Genomic DNA, 22,718 nt, shown 5'->3' on the forward strand with positions numbered 1-22,718 from the left:
AGACCGAATTCGTGTCAAGTTACCACCTCAATGTTTGGGACTCGCAATGCTTGGGTTTTACCACTGTCCGGGTTTGCCAACCAAATAAAATATCGTTTTAACTATTTTGTTTTCTTATATGTTAATGTTTTTGTATGTTAATTTATTAATTTTTTGGGTTTTAACGCTGAGATTTTATCAATGGTGTCTATGTCGTAACGAACGCAGTCAATACTGACCGAATTGGTGTTGACTTATCGTCTTAATGCTTGAGTTTTACTAACGCGTATGTTTCAACGCTAGGGTTTGCCAGCTGCCCTGCCGGATAGAAAAACTAGTTAAATATAAAACACAAAGATACAAGTTTTCCTACTTTACTCCAACTCACGTGTCCACTTCCTGTTCCTGAAATCCCTATTTGACTCCCTCTTACAAATAAATAAATTCTACAAATCCATTTTTTTATGTGATGCCATTTCTTTCCTTCAAATCCTTTTCTTCTCTCCGATCAGTCCCTCTTCCAATTACAAAAACAAACTACACCCCACTCAAAAATAATAATCACAATTTCAAGTTTCTTTTAACATCTTCTTCATCCATGACAACAACTCACAACCCAATTGAACAAGAAGAAGAAAGCCTTGCTAAACGTTTATGGGTTAAGTCTCAATCAGAATCCATTTGTTCACTCTACACTCCGTTTGTAATTTCTTTAGCATCTGGGAATCTAATGGTTGATACCTTTCGCCATTACATCGCTCAAGATGTTCATTTTCTTAAATCTTTTGCCCAAGCGTAAGTAACTTTCATTTTTTTTGTAATATTGAATTTATGTGGGTTATTTTTAAAATAAAAAATAAAATTATTTAGATATGAATTAGCTGAGGAGTGTGCAGATGATGATGATGCTAAAGTTTCCATCAGTGAGTTAAGACAGAGTGTTCTTGATGAGCTCCAAATGCATGCCTCTTTTTGCCAAGTAAGATTCTCGGCTACGTTAATATGGTTATAAATCCCCATTCGGAACATTATCTTAGGGTCCGTTTAATGTTTTCTTTTCCCTGTTGGTTGTTGAATAATACACGACACATCATCTAGGAATGGGGCTTTGACGCCTCCAAACAAACTCTACCCAACTCCGCAACCATTAAGTACACCGACTTCTTGTTGGCAACAGCTTCCGGGAGTATCACAAATCCTTTTGAAAAAACAAAAGTTGCAGCATATACTATTAGTGCAATGCTCCCTTGCATGAGGCTTTATGCTTTTATTGGTCAAACGTTGGTCTATATTAATGGAAATTCTCATCCATACAAGAAACGGATCGATAATTATTCATGTGAAGCTTTTCAGGTCTCCATTAATCTTTCGTTAATATATCTTTCTCTTTTATGTAGAGGTTGCATTTTGGTAACGGGTTAAAATAATGTAAGGTGAAAAATAGTTAATTTTTTCTCATAATCAATTAGCTTGTTAATTGTTATTAGTAAAATTATTTAGTCTAGCAAGAATTTAAGTTGTTGAATGGAATACGCTTTGTGCAACTTTTGGCCTGTATGACTCATTTCCTTTTTATTTATTTACCCGTTTGAACCGTTAAAGATAAATCATTACTTGACCCGGCCTACTTATTGTTTATAATTTTTTTATACATGTTTACAAAAGTGACTCTGTTAATTGTCATTAGTAAAACTATTTTAGTTCAGCACTTCATCAACGATTTAACTTATTAATAGAAATACACTTTGTGCAATTTCAACCCGTTTGGCTCATTTCTATTTTAGCTATTCACTTATTTGACCCGTTAGTAATAAATCATTACTTGATCCACCCACTAACTGTTTAAAAAGTTTTTATAAATTGTTTATAAACAATTAGTCTGTTAATTGTTATTAGTAAAGTTATTTTTGTTCAGCAAGAATTGAAGTTTTCGAATGAAACACACTTTACGCAACTTTCGACCAGCTAGAGATTATTCATCATTTGACCAGGCCCGTTTACAACCAAATTTGTCGAAATTGCAACCTCTTCTTTCTGTTGTAACACATTGTATGACTCGGACTCATTGACATGTCTTATAATATTAAGGCGGCAGCTCTTCAGACCGAAGACTTGCTGGACAAGTTAAGTATCACTTTGACGGGTGAAGAACTTGATATCATGCAAAAACTTTACCTTCAAGCAATGAAACTCGAGAAGGAGTTCTTTTTAGCCCAACCCATTAGTCAACAAATCATTGTTCCATTATCAAACGAGCATAATCTCGCTACAATTTTTTCTGATTTTGATTTGACGTGCACGGTAATTGATTCATGTACCGTTTTGGCTGATATTGCTATGGCTACGCCACCAAATTCAGGTCAAACCCTACCTGAACGTCAAAGTCATAGTACCAACATGACGTTGACCAAATTAAAAACGACGTGGGATGCATTAGTTAAGCAATATGCAGAAGAATATGAGCATTTAATGGAAAGTATGTTGGCAAATCAGAAAGGTACTTGTTAAACATGAGCAATGCATTCAAAGAATATGAATAATTTGTATAATTTTATTTATCTATATCTTTTTTGTTTATTTATTTATTTATTTTTTAATTAAACAGTGGAGAAATTTGACTATGAGGGGCTACAAAGAGCACTTGAACAGCTATCGGATTTTGAGAAAAGGGCGAATACAAGAGTGATTGAATCTAAGATACTCAGCGGTTTGAATATTGATGATATTAAACGCACGGGTCAACATGTTGTTCTTCAAGATGGTTGCATTGATTTCTTTAAGAGTGTTACAAAAACCCAAAATTTGGATGCAAGTGTTCTTGTTGTGTCTTATTGCTGGTGTGCTGATCTTATTAGGTCTGCATTTGAATCAGGTAATACTTTAATTGCTGATAGTCCATCAAGCAATATGCTTTTCATATTGTTCAATCTGATGCCGATAACATTAACTGCGGTATTAAATGGTTCGTGTTTGCGGGTTTGTGCATCAAACCGACACAAACCCGAAAATTGTGTCAGACACATGAACCCTGAACATGACACAACTCACAAGTTTTCACGATTGACACGAAAAAAGACTTGTTTAACCTGAAGTCTTACTAATATACAACAAAAGGTACAAAAATATATAGAGTGGTACTATAAAGTTATATGCTAATTTCTGTTTTATCTTTTTAATTTAACATGAAACACCCATTGAGTTTAAGTTAATAAATTACATTTTTTTTAAACGGGTCAACCTATAAATCCACCATGTTGATCCTAACACGACACAGGTTTTAAAGGTTCACACGACAAAGACCTATTTACCCAGAAATTATCTAGTTATTTATTTTTCTAAATTACTCTAAAATTGTAAATTTACAACCAAAATTACTAACATATAGAAATTAATTACATTTTCAGTTCCAGTTAAAAAATAAACGCATTTAAAAAATAAAAATTAAACATGTCAACCAGCGAACACAACTCGTTTAGCTAAACGTGTTTGCGTGTCAACCTAAGATTGACCCGAACCTGTTTATACAAAATTCTAACCCGTGTATTTATTGTTAGGTTTATGTTTATGTTTATGAAGTTCTTTTGAAGATATTTAATAACAAATGTATCATGTTTCAGAGGGTATTCACAATCTACAACTACATGCAAACGAGTTTATCTACGAAGACCTTCTATCGACCGGTGACATAATGAGAAAAGTAGAGTCCCCTCTCGACAAGCTTCTAATTTTCAACAACGTATTGAAAGAACATGATAGATGTGACCAAACAAATATAACCATCTACATTGGAGACTCAGTTGGTGACTTGCTTTGTCTTGTAGAAGCCGACATAGGCATTGTGCTTGGTTCAAGCTCGAGTCTTAGAAAACTCGGGGACCATTTTGGTGTTTCTTTTGTGCCATTGTGGGTCGGGTTAGTCATGAAACAAAGAGAGCATGTAGAAGGCGGTGGTTTTAGTTGGAATCGGCAATCGGGTGTTGTTTATACGGTTTCTAGTTGGACTGAAATACGTTCTTTGATTGTTGGTTCTTGAAAATCATGTTTTAAGGTTAGTTTTAGGATATAAAGTTAATATATATTTGTAGGTTAGGACTTACGAGACCTACACATTTTAATTTACAGTTGTGACTACATTGTTGGTTTTAGTAATTTGTTCACTCATTTTTACTTGTATTTACTAGTGAACCGTGTATGCATGTGTGCGTGTTGATAAATGTAACATGTTTTTGTGTTTAGCATGACATTATCAAAACACAATTTTGTTTTTCATCAACAAGATCTGACGGTTAAAAGGGGCTCTCATGGATGAATTACATTATCTTAACCAGTTTTGTCACTACTGCAACTTATGCTCAAAAGGTTATTTTTTTCTTAATTTGATGAAGATTAATGGTAGTGGGCAGCTTTAGGGCCGTCACGAAAATCATTTTAGAATGTTTGGGTCAAGGGCGAGTCAGTATATGGCCCCTAAGTTTTAAATTATTATTTGGGTTTAAAGTTTTAAATATAGGTAAATGGTTTATAAGGGCGAGTCAGTATATGGCCCCTAAGTTTTAAATTATTATTTGGTTTTAAAGTTTTAAATGAGCTTAAATAGGTAAATGGTTTATAACATTGGTGTAAGGCCCCGTTACTGGTAGCCCTACTTTGGTGTTGAATTTACTCATAAACGCAGTTCTAAATATCAGAGTTAATTAAAACATTCACGGAATATTAAAACATTTAATAAACATTACATATAAATCCATAACTTTGTCATAATAAAACATATTGTCTTTCCATTCAATTATAAATACTAAAACGTCTTTAAGTCTTCAGATGTCAGACTCTTATTCTTCTGCCATGTGTCCTCATCAAGCGAGCTGCCTCGACCTATTTGCCTGCGTGCATACTAAAAGTTAGCTACGCTAAGTGAGTTCTAGTTAAACACATAACTTACTTTACATACACATACGCGTGCCCGTAGGTACGCATTACATACTTAACCTGTCCATCAATCTTTCATACACATACATATCTAACCTTACGTTATAAAGATCATTCGCCCTACATACCTCGGATATTATTTGGGTCCGGTGCCCTCCATCCTCGGATATTATTAGGGTCCGGTACCCTTCATCCTCAGATATTATTAGGGTCTGGTACCCTTCATCCTCGGATATTATTAGGGTCCGGTACCCTTTCTTCCATACCTTTTTAACATACTTTTCTATATACATAATCATAATTTTCGTACATACATCATTCATTCTTCATCTCACAACATACATATAACATCAACCATTTCCTTGCAATACATGCAATTCCGAAGATCGTTCATGTATCGACAAGAAACCATTCATACATTTCACATAATACATATATGGCATACACTTATCACTTAGGATAAGTGTATTAACTAATCACATCGAGTATGCACACAGCCCCGAAAACATAACAAGGAATGGGGCTAGAAACTCACCTGAATGCGGTTACGTTCACCGTTTATGGTAATTCCTTTCTTGAGCTGTGCACGACTAACTGTATAACAATTACACGTATCCATTAACTATCACTACTTATATCGTCTTTCTAGTCTTAATTATTACCCTCAACGAACGGGGGGTCCGGGGGCAGCGCCCCTGGCAGCGGGTCTAGGGGCGGCAGCCCCTAGCAGGGTCCAAGGGGCAGAGCCCCTGGCTGGGGTCAAGCTGCCAGGTCAGCTTGGAAAAATTTTATTTCCATTAACCGTCGTAACACATTTTCCATTAGGATTTTAAATCATTACTTAATTCGCTAACTCAAAAGTTCAAGGGATCAATTGTAATTAATTCATTCTTTTTCAAAGTCAAGGGACTGTTCTGACATTTATCAAACTTCTAATTCGTTACTTGGTTCTTAACTAATTGGGTTATCATAACGAACTGGTCCATGTAGTGAATTGAACCCTTTACGAACTATTTATTAAGCGAACTGGACCTTATAACGAACTGGTCCTTTAACGAATCAGTTCATGTAGCGAATCAGTCGATGTAACGAATTGGACATTCTAATTCGTTATCTTCTAACTACAACGAATCAAAGGTAATTCGCTATCTTTTCCTTAACGAATCTGGAAACGAACTATGGCTAGTTCGTTATTCTTTCCTCAGCGAATCGTCTTAACGAAACACCTTTGATTCGTTAATCCCCGCTAGCGAACTAGGGTTAGGTCAGGGAATGTCAGAACATTCCCTGACATGACATTCCTCGTACTAACTTTTCCGGCGCCGTCATTGCCGGAAAGCCTCCGGAAAATCGCGAACTCACCGGAAAAAACGAGTTTTAACTCGTTTTTCACCGTTTTTCGCCCCGTTCGATCCAGATCTGAGCTAGGGTGATCCCTAAGCTCATCATAGGTTCGGTTTATACCCGATTCCACCTGGATCTCGTGATTTAAACGGTTTAACGGTGTCGGCTCGTCGTTTTGCGACTATATCTAACGGGTTAAGCTCATACAATATTAAACTATCGTTACCTCGGGTCGGTACTCGGATTCTTTCTTGGTTTCGGCTAGAGTAGGAGAGAACTAGAGAGAGATCTTAAGTGTGTGTTTTGGTGGTGTATGGAGTATGGGTGAAATGAATGATTAAATGGGTATTAATTGTTTATATAATTATGGATCATGGGCTTAAGCCCATGGTCTTTCCTTATTTCTTTCATAACCCAAGTTCATAACCCATATTCATTTACCCAACACTAGCCCAACTCATATTCTATTTGTTTAAACCGATAATGATCCACTATAAAATAGACGAAATTTATTTTATTATAGCCAAAAGTAGGATGTTACAATTGGCTTAAAGGTATTTTTTTTCTATTTTAAAATGCTTAAAAGTTAAAACTGAGTTGTGATTGTTGGTTCTCCTTGAACTTAAACAATCAATCAATCAATCAATCATACTTAGTAAAGTCCTACTAATAGCATAACTATAAGTAGGGTCTGGGAAGGGTGGGATGTAGGCACACCATACCACTATCTCAATGGATAAAGATGTGGCTTCCACAGAGACCATTGGCTCTAAAAAACATATGTATGAGGAAATATAAACATGAAATCAAAGTTCAACAGTAATATAATTAATAATAACACGTAATATATATATATATATATATATATATATATATATATATATATATATAGGGGAGATTTCAATTAAGAACCCCTTTGAGTTTTAAGAACTCGAAAGAACTCAGTGTAACGATTTTTTTTTCGAATTTTTTTTACACATGCGTAATATATGTAAGTTACATACACGTAAAAAAATTACAGAAATTTTTACGCACCGAGTCGACTTTTTACACATGTGTAACGGACGTAAAAGTTAGTGTAACCACTTACATACTTATTATCTCTCCTACTTTGACTTTTTTGCCAGATTTAATCTCAACCACATATTCCAATCAATTTAATTAAATGTGTGGCCTAGAATTGAGTTCTTAAGTTCTTAAAACTCAATATGGTTCTCAAAATATCCCTCCCCTATATATATATATATATATATATATATATATATATATATAGTGAAAAGATCCAATACACTAATGCTTATCGTACAAATACGTACGCGAATTCCATTTTTCACGAATCGATCCATGAAATCACATCCAAACATTTCGGAATCGTCAATACATATCCAACCAATCATTGCTTCACCGAAAAAACTAATTTTTGGATGTTATATTTACGTCATGAAATATATCCAAACATTTCGGAATCGATCCATGAAATCACATCCAAACATTTCGGAATCGTCAATACATATCCAACCAATCATTGCTTCACCGAAAAAACTAATTTTTGGATGTTATATTTACGTCAAATATCATAAGTTTACTAATATTTACTAGAAAATAAGTGAATATCAATATAAATAAGATAAATACATTTTTAATACTAATGTTTCACAAACTTCCTATTTAATAGTTAAAAAAAAGATATTATTTTTTCAATATTATATGATATGAATTATGTTTTATTTTTTAAATCAAAATCGGCCTAAGTTGACAGACTAGATTCAATTATGGCTAAGGTTAACCACATTTGATCGATTCTTATTAACTAGGCGGAGTTAAAGAAACTCCCATCGGCAATGATTGGTGAATTGTAAGTGGTAGGGAGTTTCTGGTTTGTATTAAGGAGTTTGGCTTTGGGTAGATGGTGATGAAGGAATATAAGTTTGGACAATGTTTATGGAATGGGATGGCGATTGTTAAGGTGTGTCTGGTTGGTTTATAAGGTGCGCTTCAATGTATTTAGCATGGTTTTAAAAGTCGCGAGGCGGACCCTTGGCGGTTTACCGGGAGTTGGGTGTACTCGGAGTACTCGGAGAATACTCGGAAATGGTAAATTTAAAGAAAATTAATTTTTGGATATTATATTTATGTCAAATATCATAAGTTTACTAATATTTATTACAAAATAAGTGAACATCAATATAAATAAGATAAATATATTTTTTAATACTAACGTTTCAAAAACTTCCTAATTGATATTCTTTTTTTAATATTATATAAATATGAATTATGTTTTATTTTTTAAATCAAATTCGGCCTAAGTTGACAGACTAGATTTAATTATTGCTGAGGTTGACCACCTTTGATCGATTCATATTAACTAGGCGGAGTTAAAGAAACTCACGTCGGCGTCATACCTTGTAGCGAGTACTCGACCTTGTAGACCAACTTTTACAACATTGATCACAGTCAAAATAAATTTTGTGGATCTAAGCGAAGGACAGTAAGAACCGATGTGTAAATGACTCATGGAGTCATAGACACGAAGGTGACACCCTAAGTATTAGAACATGACTGTGACCATGGAGCAAATCTAGACATTGGTTAATTTAAGTGGGTTGCAACATAGACACTTGTTAATATAAGAGAGGTGGTGCAAATCTGGACACCGGCCAGTTAATATTAAAGGGGTGCAAATCTGGACACCTGCTTCGAGGAGTGAAAATCTAGACACCTGCTAACTTTAGCAGAGTACAACAACAAGCACCTGTAGCGCGAGGGATATGGTCAACTGACCCGAGTCAGTTTAACAGGTGTCATGCTACGCGGTGGCTTGATTCCAAACTTCGCCGCGCTATGTGACTGACAAATTTTGTGATTTTACTATTCATACTTTGGAGTCGACGACTCGTTTATATAATAAGTTACTAAATGTTTTATGGGGGTAATAGCTAGATAACTAAAAGCTTATGGTACCAGAAGAAGATGAAGTTGTGATGCGAACTGAAGACAAGACTTGTCTTCGTTGCTTCCGCATTTTGTTAAGCTTAATAATATGTTTATCGATGTTAAATGTTGTTAAGTTATTGCACACTTAGATTAGTCAAGTTTAATATAAAAAAATATATGTATATTTATGTCTATTTAAGTGTGTTAAGAGTAACTACATTTTCAATCTTAAATTAAAAAACAAATTTATATCCTCGATATTCTATTTTATTAAAATTTCCGAGCCATTTATATTATTATGATAATATACGACTTTTAACGGTACTTCTGACTAGTATCATTGTAATTATTTCATCTGTAGAAGTTTTTGGGTATTTCGGTAGCTTTACAGCTCGTTCAAGTCGAACTGCAATCAAGCATATAATTTTCTTTCGGAATTGAGTTAGGTTAAGGCAGTTAGCCTAGTTGACGTATACAAGATTGATTAAGATAATGTAGTTTTGATCTTCCTCATAGAGTCATATAGTCAACTTGGGCAAAAGTTTTTACAACCATATATAAATCCCATGCATAGTTTGTTGAAAAAATTAGCAGAAATTATTTGGACATACTAAATCAATGACCTTTTTTTTCTATTAGATCGAATAATGAAATATCATGTCCTATGCTATGCTTTTGTTCATCTGGTTTAGTACATAAAGGTCACTATATTTCACATTGTATATAAACGGGCCTCCGAACGACAAAATGATGATTCCATTCGAGTGTGAAATATCTTTTATGTCTTACAAAATACAACATAACAAATAAATGTAGTAAACTCTTGGAGTAATTTATGAAACTTATAACAAATATTATCTTTTATGTATCACAAAATAACACTTTCAATCTATTTAACTCAATAAATTAAACAATAAATAATATATATTAATCCAATCATGAATATGAATGAAATGTATGTTGATAGGAATATTGAGAAGCCTCCACTAACAGGTACTCAATGAGTGACCGATGGATCTAATATCATGGGATCCACATCAACCCTAACATGGAGAGATTCTTAACAATATTTATTGCCAATTTGTACCATGTTCTAAAAGCACATTACCAATTATTTCAATGTCACAATAACAATTATTTATTTTGTTTTAATCTTAAAACACTTTTTTATGATACAACTGTTTTCATAATTTGCTGCAAAACATTTTCATATATTAATATAAACACTATACAATTTCCCCATATCATGTCTTTTTATCTTGTTCTGTAATTAAATTTCATTTTCTTTTTGAATAACAATTTTTTTTTAACATTTTGGGACCGTAATTGAAGACCTTAAGTAAATTTACAAATTTATCTTTGCAATAGATCATCAATTCGTCTTTCGCTCGCTTAACAATACCATGTGAGTTTCATAACCCTCTTTTTCTATTGCGTTACATTTATTTGGGTGTACTGTAGCTCGTTACCATGTTTTCACATAAATTCATACTCTTTGTTTACCAACCGATTCACAATGATATCATGAATGTTAATAATATTTCTTTCATATTGTTTATGATAACTATATGTGACTATGTGCAATGTGTTTACTATTTTATGGTGATTCTGCGCAAACTCAAACACAAAGTGGGAAGGTAAGACGGGACGGGACGTTCATGCTCTACCGATTCTTCAATTTCGGTTGAAATGGATGGTGGTATCATTATCGTTCCCCTGGTGGTGGGGTATTATTATCATTCCCCTAGTTTGGGTGTAATTTTTGGTTACTTTCATTTACTTTATGATTGGATATATTACGTTATGACATGTGAATTGACAAATATTTTTGTATTATCTATATATCAAACTTATGAAATCTCACAAACATTCGTGTTGACAAAATATATTATTTTCAATGTGCTACAGGTTGATTGATGAAGTGCTAAGGAACAAAGATAACCAGATTGTACCTTTAGAATTATTTAAATAAATTGTTATCTTTATGTTCCGAAGTATTTCCTATCACTTTAATAGGGTTACATGCTTATGAACAATTTGTAAGTACCATGGTAATTCATGAATACTCTAATAATTTCAATGACAATCTTGCATCATGTGAACCTTATTTTTAAGATAATTTACGTAGTTCAAAGATTATTTACTTGACATTAAATTTTATTGTCGCCATTGATTCAAAATTCATATTTGCGTCTCATGTCTCGTGAATCTTTTCTGCATCGCAACATGTCTTCTCGATTCCCTCGATGTCATTCCAGAAGCTCATGCCACAAAAGTTTAACAAGCTGGTACGGCCATAATCCAAAATAGGATGATCCCAAATTCATCAAGACCCATCAACACCAACACCAACAGAACGATAAGAACAACCATAAACACCAAAATTATGCCCTAACCAACCCAAGATACTCGAACCCATCCCAACAAAAAAAAATCCCTACACAGAAAACACCATATGTGTAACACATGAATTCACCACCGTAGTACTACACAGTGCCATAAATGCTCGAACGATGGTCACTTTGGCCACTTCATCAGCTTTTTCGATGAACCTATACATACTCAACACCATTCATTTGTTAAAGAAAATTAACAAACTAATTTACATCATGTTACGTTGTTTTGTACTAAGTTTACAAACTAGCTGAATTATACATAACCGGTTTTCCTGGTCGTTTACTCTTTATTAGTACACTTGCATCTATTTACAACGTGTCAGTCTCACTCTTAGCACATAAGCAAATTATTCCAACTTCCGCTCACCTGAAAAGCATTTTAAAACGGGTCAACTACAAAGAGTTTGTGAGTTTCATAAGTTTGTACGAGATCAGTATACGTAATCGTAGTATTCAGTATGTATGTATGTATACGATGTAATTATACTAAGCCACAAGTGAATCCTTGACACGTTATCCTACGTGGCCTCCATTACCCACGCGTTCCATTGCCAAATGCCCCAAAGGTACAAAAAGGTTCGGATGGTCATGTGAATTTGTAAAACATGTTCCGCCATACCCCACCGGCCTTGCCAATTGGGTTTGTCAAACCGATAGTACTATTAACACGCCATGGGCTCGAAGTTAATCACTTATTTGGAGGACTTTCAAGTGTTAGCACTTAGATAATTCACATCATACAACGTTTCCAAATAAATAGGTATACATAAACATGTTCTCCACCCCAAATTTTCGTAAAACAGTTTAAAAAGTGGGGTCATGAAACTCACCTTATAGTAGTATCGAATAGTCACACGTGCATTACGTATTACACTTTGATTATAGCTCGTATGTAATTGGCATTGTATTATTAATACTAGTACAGTCTTTAAACGAAATCCGGCTGTATATCTAGTCCGGGTATGGTTGTCATGCCCAGAACATGTCAGTAGTCTTAGATTGTGATGTTGTACGATATGAAATGTTCAAAACCAGTCTTGGCTCAGTTTCACAGTATTTCGTGCCTAGACAAGTTGAGCGTTTACGCTTTTCGAAAATAGGTAAGATCACATAACCTTAAGTAAACATACTGTTTGAAAAAATGATTCGATTTAAAAAAGAAATTTAAGGTTTCATTATTTGAATTGGTCGCAAGGTTTGTTTCCGTTTTCATGCTGGTTTGATTGTACAAAACGCATACAATCCACCCTAATTATTCGGAAATCTCGTAAAAAGTTCATAATTCATTCAAAACTATGATATTTGACCTCTTTTGATGCTTTGTCATACCAGTCAGTTCGGTAAACATAATGCTGTCGGTTTTGTTAAAACATATATAATTTAAGTCTTTAAATTATTATAACTATTTATATAATTATATATAAATTATGACAATTTTTTTACAAATAGACTAAAATCTGTAGATTTTTATAAAAAATATTTCAGAATTTTTACACTTGTTTATTTACAAAAATTCATTTTCTGTGTTACATTTAACCGATAATGATGATGATGATGTGTTACATTTAACCGATAAATCACCGTTATACCAAACGATACCAGAAAAATCCGATAAATTTTCCGAATGGTCAAAATATCATCAAATAACCCTTGTAAAATTTTCAGAACTTAACTCTTTGTCGAAAAAACCTTTTTGTGCATGATTCGGCTGTTAAACCTTGATTAAACGAAAATGAACAAACCGTACTTAGACTTGTAAAATTGATCCCAAATATTTAGTGTGATCTAAAAATGACATTTCCAAGTTCTCCACCAAGTTTCATATTTTTTCAAGCAATTGAACTCTTTTTTCATAATAAATCTCCAATAAACGATAATAAATTCGCCAAAAATTCTTAGTTTGTCGAAAAATTATCAAATTTGGACAGGGATCGTCTTATATGGTCCCAATTTCCCTACACAGTTTCATAGGATAATGATAATCATGTCACAATCAAATCCTAAATAGCCCCTAAACGAAAATTCGGTTATTACATTTGCGGTTTTCCTAGAGTTTTGGTCGTTTTCTCGCCTCTCTGGGTTCTTGTTTCTCAAGTTAGTGTATCTACTGATCATATAACACAAAAAAAAGTATCCCACATCAATCAACAAGCCTTGTTACTTAGGGTTTCGGTTAGAACTTTTAAACCGTAAAAACGGAAAAAAAAACATTCTAATCCGTGTTTTTGGCCAAATAACCATATGTATCTGGTTTGTAATCATGTTTAAGATCAAAATATGTTTTTAGTTTATTTTAATAGATTTTATATGGTTAAACATGTTTTATACTAATCAAAACATGTTTTTAGGATTATAGCTAGTATTAAACATGGTTAAAATTCATTAAATTTGGATCATACCTTAAGGTGTTGCTAATGGAAATGAAGAACACAGGTGCTATAATATTGGTATAAGTTGCAAATGTGAAAAGAGTTAATGAAATGGGATATTTAATTAAAATATCTAAAGGTGTGGGTATGTGTGTATGGCGGCCGCAAGGAACAAGGGGGGACCATGTGCCCCTCTTTTGTCCCATTTGCCTCATTTTTTATGCCCGAAGTTCAATATCGGTTCCAAGTTTAGTTTGGGTTCGGTTTTTCGTGAGAAAAATAGTTCGGGTTTAACAAACAACGTAAAAACGAATGTTTTTCGACTCAATTTTGTAAAATAAGAAAAACATACTAATTCATCGTAAAATTCCAAAATATTTTCACATATTGCTTAAAACATCATATATATAAGTTTTCTATAAGTCTTTTTTGCAATGCTTGTTTTGGTATTAACGATCACGTTTAAGTTCATAGCGTATAGTTAAACGAAACCTTTTACGTTTAAATGGTTTTGTACGTATTGTGGTCTTAATATCAATATGTTAGTCCCTATAATGTATATATCACTTTTATATGACCCCCCAGTATATATACATGTCATAATAAGTGTCGTTCGGTTACTCGTTTCATCGTTACGAATTAACCGATTAATTATATACTCGCTACGTACTAAATAAGGTGCCCCCTGTTAAGAAATTTCGTCCCCGAAATTCGATGTGCCAACGATTTTATTTTTAGGAAAAAGGTGTGTGTATTTCTTTCAGAATTCGTCCTTTCGTTCCTAAGTAAATTCGGGTCCTCGTTATGAGTTCCACAAAACTTTTACCAATGAGATTTTGTCGTGTCTTAACTGTTTGGTTTTCCCGTCTACAATATCTATCGGTTCTTCTGCAAAGTTTGGCTTTTCATTTACCAGCACATCTCCCGGTGGTATTATCGTCTTTTCATCAGTAAGACACTTTTTCGGGTTCGACACGTGAAACACATTGTGAATAGTGCTCAGTTCTAAGGGTAGTTTCAGTCGCTAGGATACGGGACCAATTTTAGCAACAACCTCGAATGGTCCAATGTATCTCGAAGCTAACTTACCGTCTTTCCAAACCTTATAACACCTTTCCATGGGGACACTTAAAACACCATGTCGCATGTTTCAAAAGATAACGGTTTTCTACGAACATCGGCATAACTCTTTTGTCGGTCACGGGCGGCTTTCATTTTCTGTTTAATCTTATGAAACTTATCAGTTGTTTCCTAGATCAAATCGGATCTTGTAATATGAGTATCGCCAACTTCCGCCCAACAAAGTGGCGACCTACATTTTCGTCCATGTACTATTGTGATAACTATTATTGTAAGAGAATTCAACGAGTGGGAGGCATTGATCTAAATCTCTTTGAAATCCAGTACACAAGCACAGAGCAAATCTTCTAATGTTTGAATGCTTCATTCAGATTGGCCATCTGTTTGAGGGTGGTATGAGGTACTTAAATCTATACGGATTCCTAAAGCTTCTTACACAGCATGCCAGAAATGAGAAGTACAATGACTATCCCGGTCCGAAACAATCGAAAGTGGTACACCGTGTCGATATGATTTCATCAATGTAAATTTGGGAGAGTTTTTCAGTAATGTAGTTATTACGGATCGGAATGAAGTGTGCGGATTTGGTTAATCGGTCAACTAACACGAAAAATGCATTATGTCCTCGAGAGGTTTTGGGAAGGTGTGTTACGAAGTCCATGGTAATTTGTTCCCATTTTCACTAAGGTATTTTCGGTTGTTGCAACATACCCGAAGGTTTTTGGTATTTGGTTTTAACACGAGCACAAGTCGAACATTTACTTACATACGTCGCTATATCATTCTTCATACCAAGCCACAAGTAGAATTCTTTAACGTCTTTATACATCTTATCGGTACCTGTATGAATAGAATATTTGGACTTGTGCGCTTCATCAAGAATCAATTCCCGGAGATTATGAAGGGTCGGGATCCATACTCGGTTTTTGAAGTAATATATTTCATCAATTTTCTTTTCAAAATTCTTCTCATTCCCGTGCAAGTCTTCTTTTTCTAAGAGATCTTCTTTTAAGGCTTCATTCTGGGCGAAACGGATTTGCTCGACAAGGCTACTCTGGACAATCATTCCAAGTGCCCTACTCTTAGGGATTTAATACGTTCCTTCCAACTCAATGCATCGGTTATTATATTGGCCTTACCTGAATGGTATTTAATTTCACAATGGTAGTCATTTAAAAATTCTACCCATCTTCTTTGCCTCTTATTCAACTCTTTTTGATCAAATATGTGTTGTAGGCTTTTGTGGTCCGTATAAATTGTGCACTTGGTACCATACAAATAATGTCTCCAGATCTAAGTGCAAAGATAACTGCTCCCAATTCCAAGTCGTGAGTTGTATAATTCTTCTCATGTACTTTTAACTGTCGGGAGGCATATGCTATTACTTTGTTTCTTTGCATTAGTAGGAATCCTACACCTTTACTAGATGCGTCACAATAGACTACCAAGTCATTAGTTCCTTCTAGAAGACTATTAATCGAAGCTTCACATAACTTTTGTTTTAACGTTTGGAAGGCTATTTCTTGTTCTTCTTCCTCGTCATACGTTCGGTATTTCTGAGTTAATAGGGTTAAAGGTTGGGCAATAACAGAAAAGTTTTCAATTAAACGCCATTAATACCCAGCTAATCCCATAACTTGGCGGATTTCTTCGGGTAACTTAGGTTCTTGACAATTCTTAACAATTTCTATGTTACTAGGATCTACTTGAATTCCTTGATGGTTTAAAATGTGTCCTAAAAATTGCACCTCATGTAGAAAAAATTCACACTTGGAGAACTTTGCATAGAGTTTCTCCTGCCTCAACAGCTCCAGAAATACTCGTAGTTGTTTCTCATGTTCCTCCTTACTCTTTGAATGGATTAAAATGTCATCAATGAATACTATCACGAACTTATCAAGGGAAGGTTATAGACTCGGTTCATAGGATCCATAAATACTGCCAGTGCATTGGTTAAAACGAAAAGCGTAACTAAGAATTCATAGTGACTGTACCGAGTTCGAAAAGTTGTTTATGGAATATCTTCTTCTTGAATTTTCACTTGATGATAACCGGATCTAAGATCATTTTTTGAAAAATACATTGCACCCTGAAGTTGGTCAAACAAGTCATCAATTCGAGGTAAGGGTATATGTTCTTGATAGTCACTTTGTTCAATCCCGGTAATCAATACACATTCAAAAACTACCATCCTCCTTTTTTCACAAACAAAACGGTCCTCCCCACGGTGAATAGCTAGGTCGTATAAAACCTCTATCTAGTATTTCTTGCAATTGATTGGACATTTATTGCATTTCAGAGGGTGCCAGTCATTTTCGATTCCGATTCTCGCGGTTCTGAACCATTGCACAACCCTATATTCTTGGTTTTGCCTCCTCACTGCACCTTGGTTTAGTTTGGGGTAGTTTCTCCTAAAATTTTTCGTACTGCCACACTCATAACAAGTACGGAGATTCGTTGAGGGTGGAGTTTGTTGGTTGTGTTGTTGTCTGGTTAGTAAGGGTCGAGGTTGTTGAGGACGATGGGTTTGGTTTGTTGGAGGTGGTCGGTTAATATTGTCTGTGGTGTAACTGCAGTTTGGGGCATAGTGCCCGGTCTTTCCATACTTACGACATACAACTAGTCGACATTCACCCACATGACGGAGATTACACTTCCCACATTTCGGTACGGTCCCTTTGTATGCCTCTTATTTCACATCAGAACTGGTCATGGCATAATTTTGGGTCATCGGACAGGCTCGTTTATTTTGTGGGTTCCCTTGTATTCTAGTCCCATAGTTAGTTCGTTTCAACCCTGATGATTCCCCTAGCATCCTTATCACCCCACACATTGTGAGGTCAAAAGTAACTACATCGGCTTGGGAAACAACACTTTCAAAGGTTGGATGGGCTACTGAGTTTACTATGCTCCTCACAGCAGGTGTTAATCTCCAATTATGACGTTCGATACGTTTGGGTTCCGGTGTTACTAGTCATGGTACTAAGCGAGACAGTTCATTAAAATGGTTGGTGTACCCCACGTGGTCAGCACCTTTCAATTCTAAGTTCCACAATTCGTGTTATAACCTTTGAATTTCACTTTTTGGGCAAAAGTGCTCCAATAAAAGGGTTTTGAGTTCAGCCCATAAATACGATTTATAGCTTCTTGTCCTCTTATTTGTACAATTGTGTTCCACCCCATCAATGCGTGATCCACAAACATACTAGTAGCGTACTTAACTATACGGTCTGGTGGACAGTCACTGATATTAATCACGAACTCAGTCTTTTCAATCCATTTAATCAATCCGTTAGGTCCCTCTGTACCCTTGAATTCGATCGGTTTACACTGTAATTGTTTGAACGAATATTCCTGACGCGTGCGTTCTTGGCTGTTACGATTGTTATCGGTGTTTGGTTGAGCATTAACGTATTCAATTGTATTAACATTCGGTGCGGGAGTTGTATTCGTGACATTATTAGTGCTCAAAAAAGGTTCGGGGTTCCCAGAAACATTAACAGTCGGGCGAGTATTATTATTGTTAATAACAGTATTAGTAGTCAGCGGAGTAGAAATGCCCGGGGCTACATTAGTATTCGGCGGAGGTATAGTATCAGTGGTCGTAGTGGTGCTCGACGGACGATTATAGTTATATTTTAATGAATATCAGTAGTGTCGTGTGATATAATAGTCGGTATCACAGCTTGTAATTAGCGAGCACTCATTTCGGCCACTTCCGCCTCAAAATTCACACTTGGGCAACTTTTCATAGAGTTTCTCCTGCCTCAACAGCTCTAGAATTACCCGTAGTTGTTGCTGATGTTCCTACTTATTCTTTGAATGGATTAAAATGTCATCAATGAATACTATCACGAACTTATCAAGGTAAGGTTTACTGACTTGGTTCATAAGATTCATAAATACTTCCAGTGTATTGGTTAACCCGAAAAGCGTAACTAAGAATTCATAGTGACCGTACCGAGTTCGAATAGCTGTTTATGGAATATCTTCTTCTTGAATTTTCACTTGATGATAACTGGATCTAAGATCATTTTTTGAAAAATACATCGCACCTTGAAGTTGTTCAAACAAGTCATCAATTCGAGGTAAGGGTATCTGTTCTTGATAGTCACTTTTTTCAATTCCTAGTAATCAATACACATTCGAAAACTATCATCCTTCTATTTCACAAACGAAACGGTCCCTCCCCACGGTGAATAGCTAGGTCGTATAAAATCTCTATCTAGTATTTCTTGCAATTGAATGGACAGTTCTTGCCTTTCAGAGGGTGCCAGTCAGTATGTGCCTTAGCAATGGGAGTTGCTCCTGGTATTAGGTCAATACATAATTCAGCTTTTCGGGTAAGTGGTAAACCAGGTAACTCATCGGGAAACACATCTGAATAATCTTGTACCATTTGGATATCTTCTATACGTTTTTCATCGGGGTTCTTAGTTGTTACACTCGCCAAGTATACCATACAACCGTAGGGCAAATACTTTAGTACCTTAAGTTGGGATACGAGAGGCAATACTTTACCAGATTTCTCTCATTGTACAATGACCGCTTCATCATCCGAAAGGGGAATTCTAGCAGTTTTGTCCTTACAAATGAATTCCACCCTATACTTAGATAGCGAGTCCATACCGACTATCACATCAAAACTTTATAATTCTACTAGGAGTAAATAGATAAGGAAGGTTTGGTCGTTTAGGTGTGGGAACAATTTCGGATTATTTGGTAAACAATTATAGACTTACCGTTAGAGAGCTCTATTGTGTAAGAATCCATTAGTTCACTAACCGGCATATTTTTTCAAGAGTAAAAAGTTAGCAGATACAAAACTTCTATCGGCGCTCGTATCAAACAAAACTAAAGCATACTGACCGGAAACTAAGAATGTACCTGTCACTATGTTCGGGTCATGTCGCGCTTCACCAGATCCAATTACAAAAGCGCTAGCGGGGTTGGACGTTGATGCCTATGCTTGTAGGGGTGAGCAACAAATGGTTCAGAACCGCTAGAGCCGAGGAACCAGAACCGAACCGGTGTCTCAGAACCGCTAACACGTTTTACCTTACGGTTCTCGGTTCTCAGAATTAGCATTAAACGGTTCGCGGTTCGATTCCGGGTAAATCGACGCTTCTAGACTTGGAACCAAAGAACCCAAATATTAAAATGTTTTAACTAAATTTACCAATTCAATCTTTATAGAGTAACTTATTAACCGACATCCATTCAATCATTCTTTAATTCAAATTTTCTTTCTTTGCGTTCAAGACCTAGCAACCATGATCAATTTTGATTTCAGTTATCAAGGTAATTTAATATACAATGATATGATCTTTCTTTAATATATCGTTGCTAATGGTTTTTTTAACTTCAACAATTAGGTTTTAATCAAAAATATAACAGATGTTCATATTGTAATTTAATTAATTTCACCATGAAAGAAGACATACAATTATAAAAACTTGTTTTGTAATTTGCAAAGTTTGCACAACTCATTTCCAAAATATACAACGGAACCGGTTCCAGACAGAACCGATTAGCGAGAACCGACTTTGCCGGTTCTAGAACCGTACCATTTTACTATAATAGGTTCCAGTTTTAATTTTCAGTTATTTTCGGTTCCAGTTCTGCGGTTCTGAACCGTTGCACAACCCTATATGCTTGGTTTGCTTCCTCACTGCACCTTGGTTTAGTTTGGGGCAGTTTCTCGCTATTAATGCCTGGGGCTACATTAGTACCCGGCGGAGGTATAGTATCAGTGGTCGTAGTGGTGCTCGATGAACGATTAATAGTTGTATTTTGACGAATATCAGCAATGACTTGTGCTATAATAGTCGGTATCACTGCTTGTAATTGGCGAGTACTCATTTCGGCCACTTCCGCCTCATAAATTCAGTTAGCTTTATTCGAGGCCATTCTATAACAATAATCAAATATATAATATTAATACCATTTCCATCATAATAAGAATATTATTACGATAATCAAAATAACAAACACACAACTATGCCAAAGAACACATTTGTATTACCAATAACCGTTACTATACATATACATCCCAAAATTAGCGCATATGCTTAACCTAGTATAGGCCAGCACTTGTATATGCATATAAAAAATTGTCAGTAAGTGACATAGAAACTTAACCGGTAAGGGCAGTGCTTGTAATAATTGTAAACCAAAAACATTTCCCATGTCAGCCCAACATGCTGCTACAAAATGCTGCATGGGATGTCAAAAGACTATCTACAACCAGACTATACTACTCGTGTTTCTACCCATTCATACGTAATGATACATAAACCACACAACAGTAGCCACTAAGGCCGTAATGACTGCTATGCAAATCCCCAACATTATCATCACCCGATCCAAGCGCCAACGGTACTAAGAGTTTGACCGTTTTACGTCTCTCACTTCATGTTGTATATACCATATGTGGTCCTGCATGGCGTATCGATTTTGGTTAAGGTTGTTTATTGAGTATGATTGTTCTAACATCTCATCAGTCAAAAATCCCAACCATGTTGAATCGGATAGAAGGGGTGGCTCCAGTACTTGTGTAGGTAGACCCCAGGTGGGGATGGTTATCTCAATAACTTGTACACGTGAAGTTTTCCTCTATGTTATGTCGATCGCCGTGGGGGAGAGGTGTGGTAAGGTGGACGCATGCTCGTGCAGGCAGTCTGGCGGTTCCTATGAGTGGGTGGGGGTACTAGAGTATAGTGCACAGGTGGAGTACGGGATTTGGCAGCTCTAATCGGGGAATGATAAGCACTAGTAGCTGTAACCTCTAGCCTAGGTGATATTCCATAGGGGGGTAACTATCGCATCTGTAGCCCGATAAATCAGGCTGGTCTGTCGGTACTTCGTGCGGGAATACGACATCACCTAAGCTCTCCCCTACTTCTTCCTCAAACTCCTTCTCACGCTCCTCTTCTGGATATTCTTCTTCTTCTTCGTGTAACATTGGTAATTCAATAGATATACGATCGGCGGCTCTCGACATAATTCTTCACAAGGGTAGTAATAAGAAAAATATTTTTTAATAATATTAATTACAATAAAATACATACAGCTATTCATACACATTAGCACATGTAATCATATATATATATATATATATATATAATTAATATTATATATTATACACATATGTTGGTGTTTTTAGCTATGAATGTTCAACAATATCTTCCTGAATTCCCTCGTACAAGCAAGTCCGTTATTACGTTTCGAACCATAATAACCCACTTGCCCATTCAAGTTCATTCCAAAAGTCATCAGTAAATATTATTATATATTATTTTTTCCCAAATCTAATTGAGCATATGGTTATATATTAGGGTATCCTAAGGGACATCCTAATTCTTTATAACTAATGGCTTTGATACCAACTCTGCACACCCCGACTAGGTAATTGAGAAAACGTAATACGAGAATGTAACAGACACCTCTGGTATCAACCACAATGTTATAAAGAAAATTAACAAACTAACTTACGTCATGTTATATTGTTTTGTACTAGGCTTACAAACTAGATGAATTATACATAACCGGTTTTCCTGGCTATTTACTCTTTATTAGTACACTTGCGTCTATCTACAACGTGTCAATATCATTCTTATCACAAAGCACATAAGCAAATTACTCCAACTTCGGCTCACCTGAAAAGCACGTTAAAATTGGTCAACTACAA

The 22,718-nt window shown here is 35.4% G+C and overlaps 1 protein-coding gene across 2 annotated transcripts; it reads left to right on the forward strand.

Annotated features, from left to right (window-relative positions):
- The first annotated feature begins 401 nt into the window (after positions 1 to 401).
- Positions 402 to 4,574, forward strand: LOC143604407 (bifunctional TH2 protein, mitochondrial-like). 2 transcript variants are annotated; one of them, XM_077080901.1, is made up of 6 exons: positions 402 to 774; positions 850 to 958; positions 1,078 to 1,332; positions 2,068 to 2,476; positions 2,585 to 2,851; positions 3,597 to 4,574. In XM_077080901.1, exons 1-6 carry the CDS (start codon positions 449 to 451, stop codon positions 4,010 to 4,012), a joined length of 1,782 nt encoding a protein of 593 aa, XP_076937016.1. In that variant the 5' UTR covers positions 402 to 448; the 3' UTR covers positions 4,013 to 4,574. The 2 variants fall into 2 exon arrangements, with proteins under 2 accessions (XP_076937016.1, XP_076937017.1); XM_077080902.1 differs by having other exon boundaries at positions 553 to 774; positions 876 to 958.
- Positions 4,575 to 22,718: the final 18,144 nt, after the last annotated feature.

The sequence above is a fragment of the Bidens hawaiensis genome, unplaced genomic scaffold (assembly GCF_021521415.1).
Source record: "Bidens hawaiensis isolate Kalapana, Puna unplaced genomic scaffold, B.hawaiensis_p1.1 tig00065062_1, whole genome shotgun sequence".
NCBI lineage: Eukaryota > Viridiplantae > Streptophyta > Magnoliopsida > Asterales > Asteraceae > Bidens > Bidens hawaiensis.

What these genes read in the sequence shown, in the direction of transcription:
- LOC143604407 (XM_077080901.1), top strand. Translation starts at nt 449, where the DNA reads ATGCCATTTCTTTCCTTCAAATCCTTTTCTTCTCTCCGATCAGTCCCT. An exon ending in CTTAAATCTTTTGCCCAAGC is followed by an intron (nt 775 to 849) that starts GTAAGTAACTTT and finishes AAAATTATTTAG; the next exon opens with ATATGAATTAGCTGAGGAGT. An exon ending in TGCATGCCTCTTTTTGCCAA is followed by an intron (nt 959 to 1,077) that starts GTAAGATTCTCG and finishes CACATCATCTAG; the next exon opens with GAATGGGGCTTTGACGCCTC.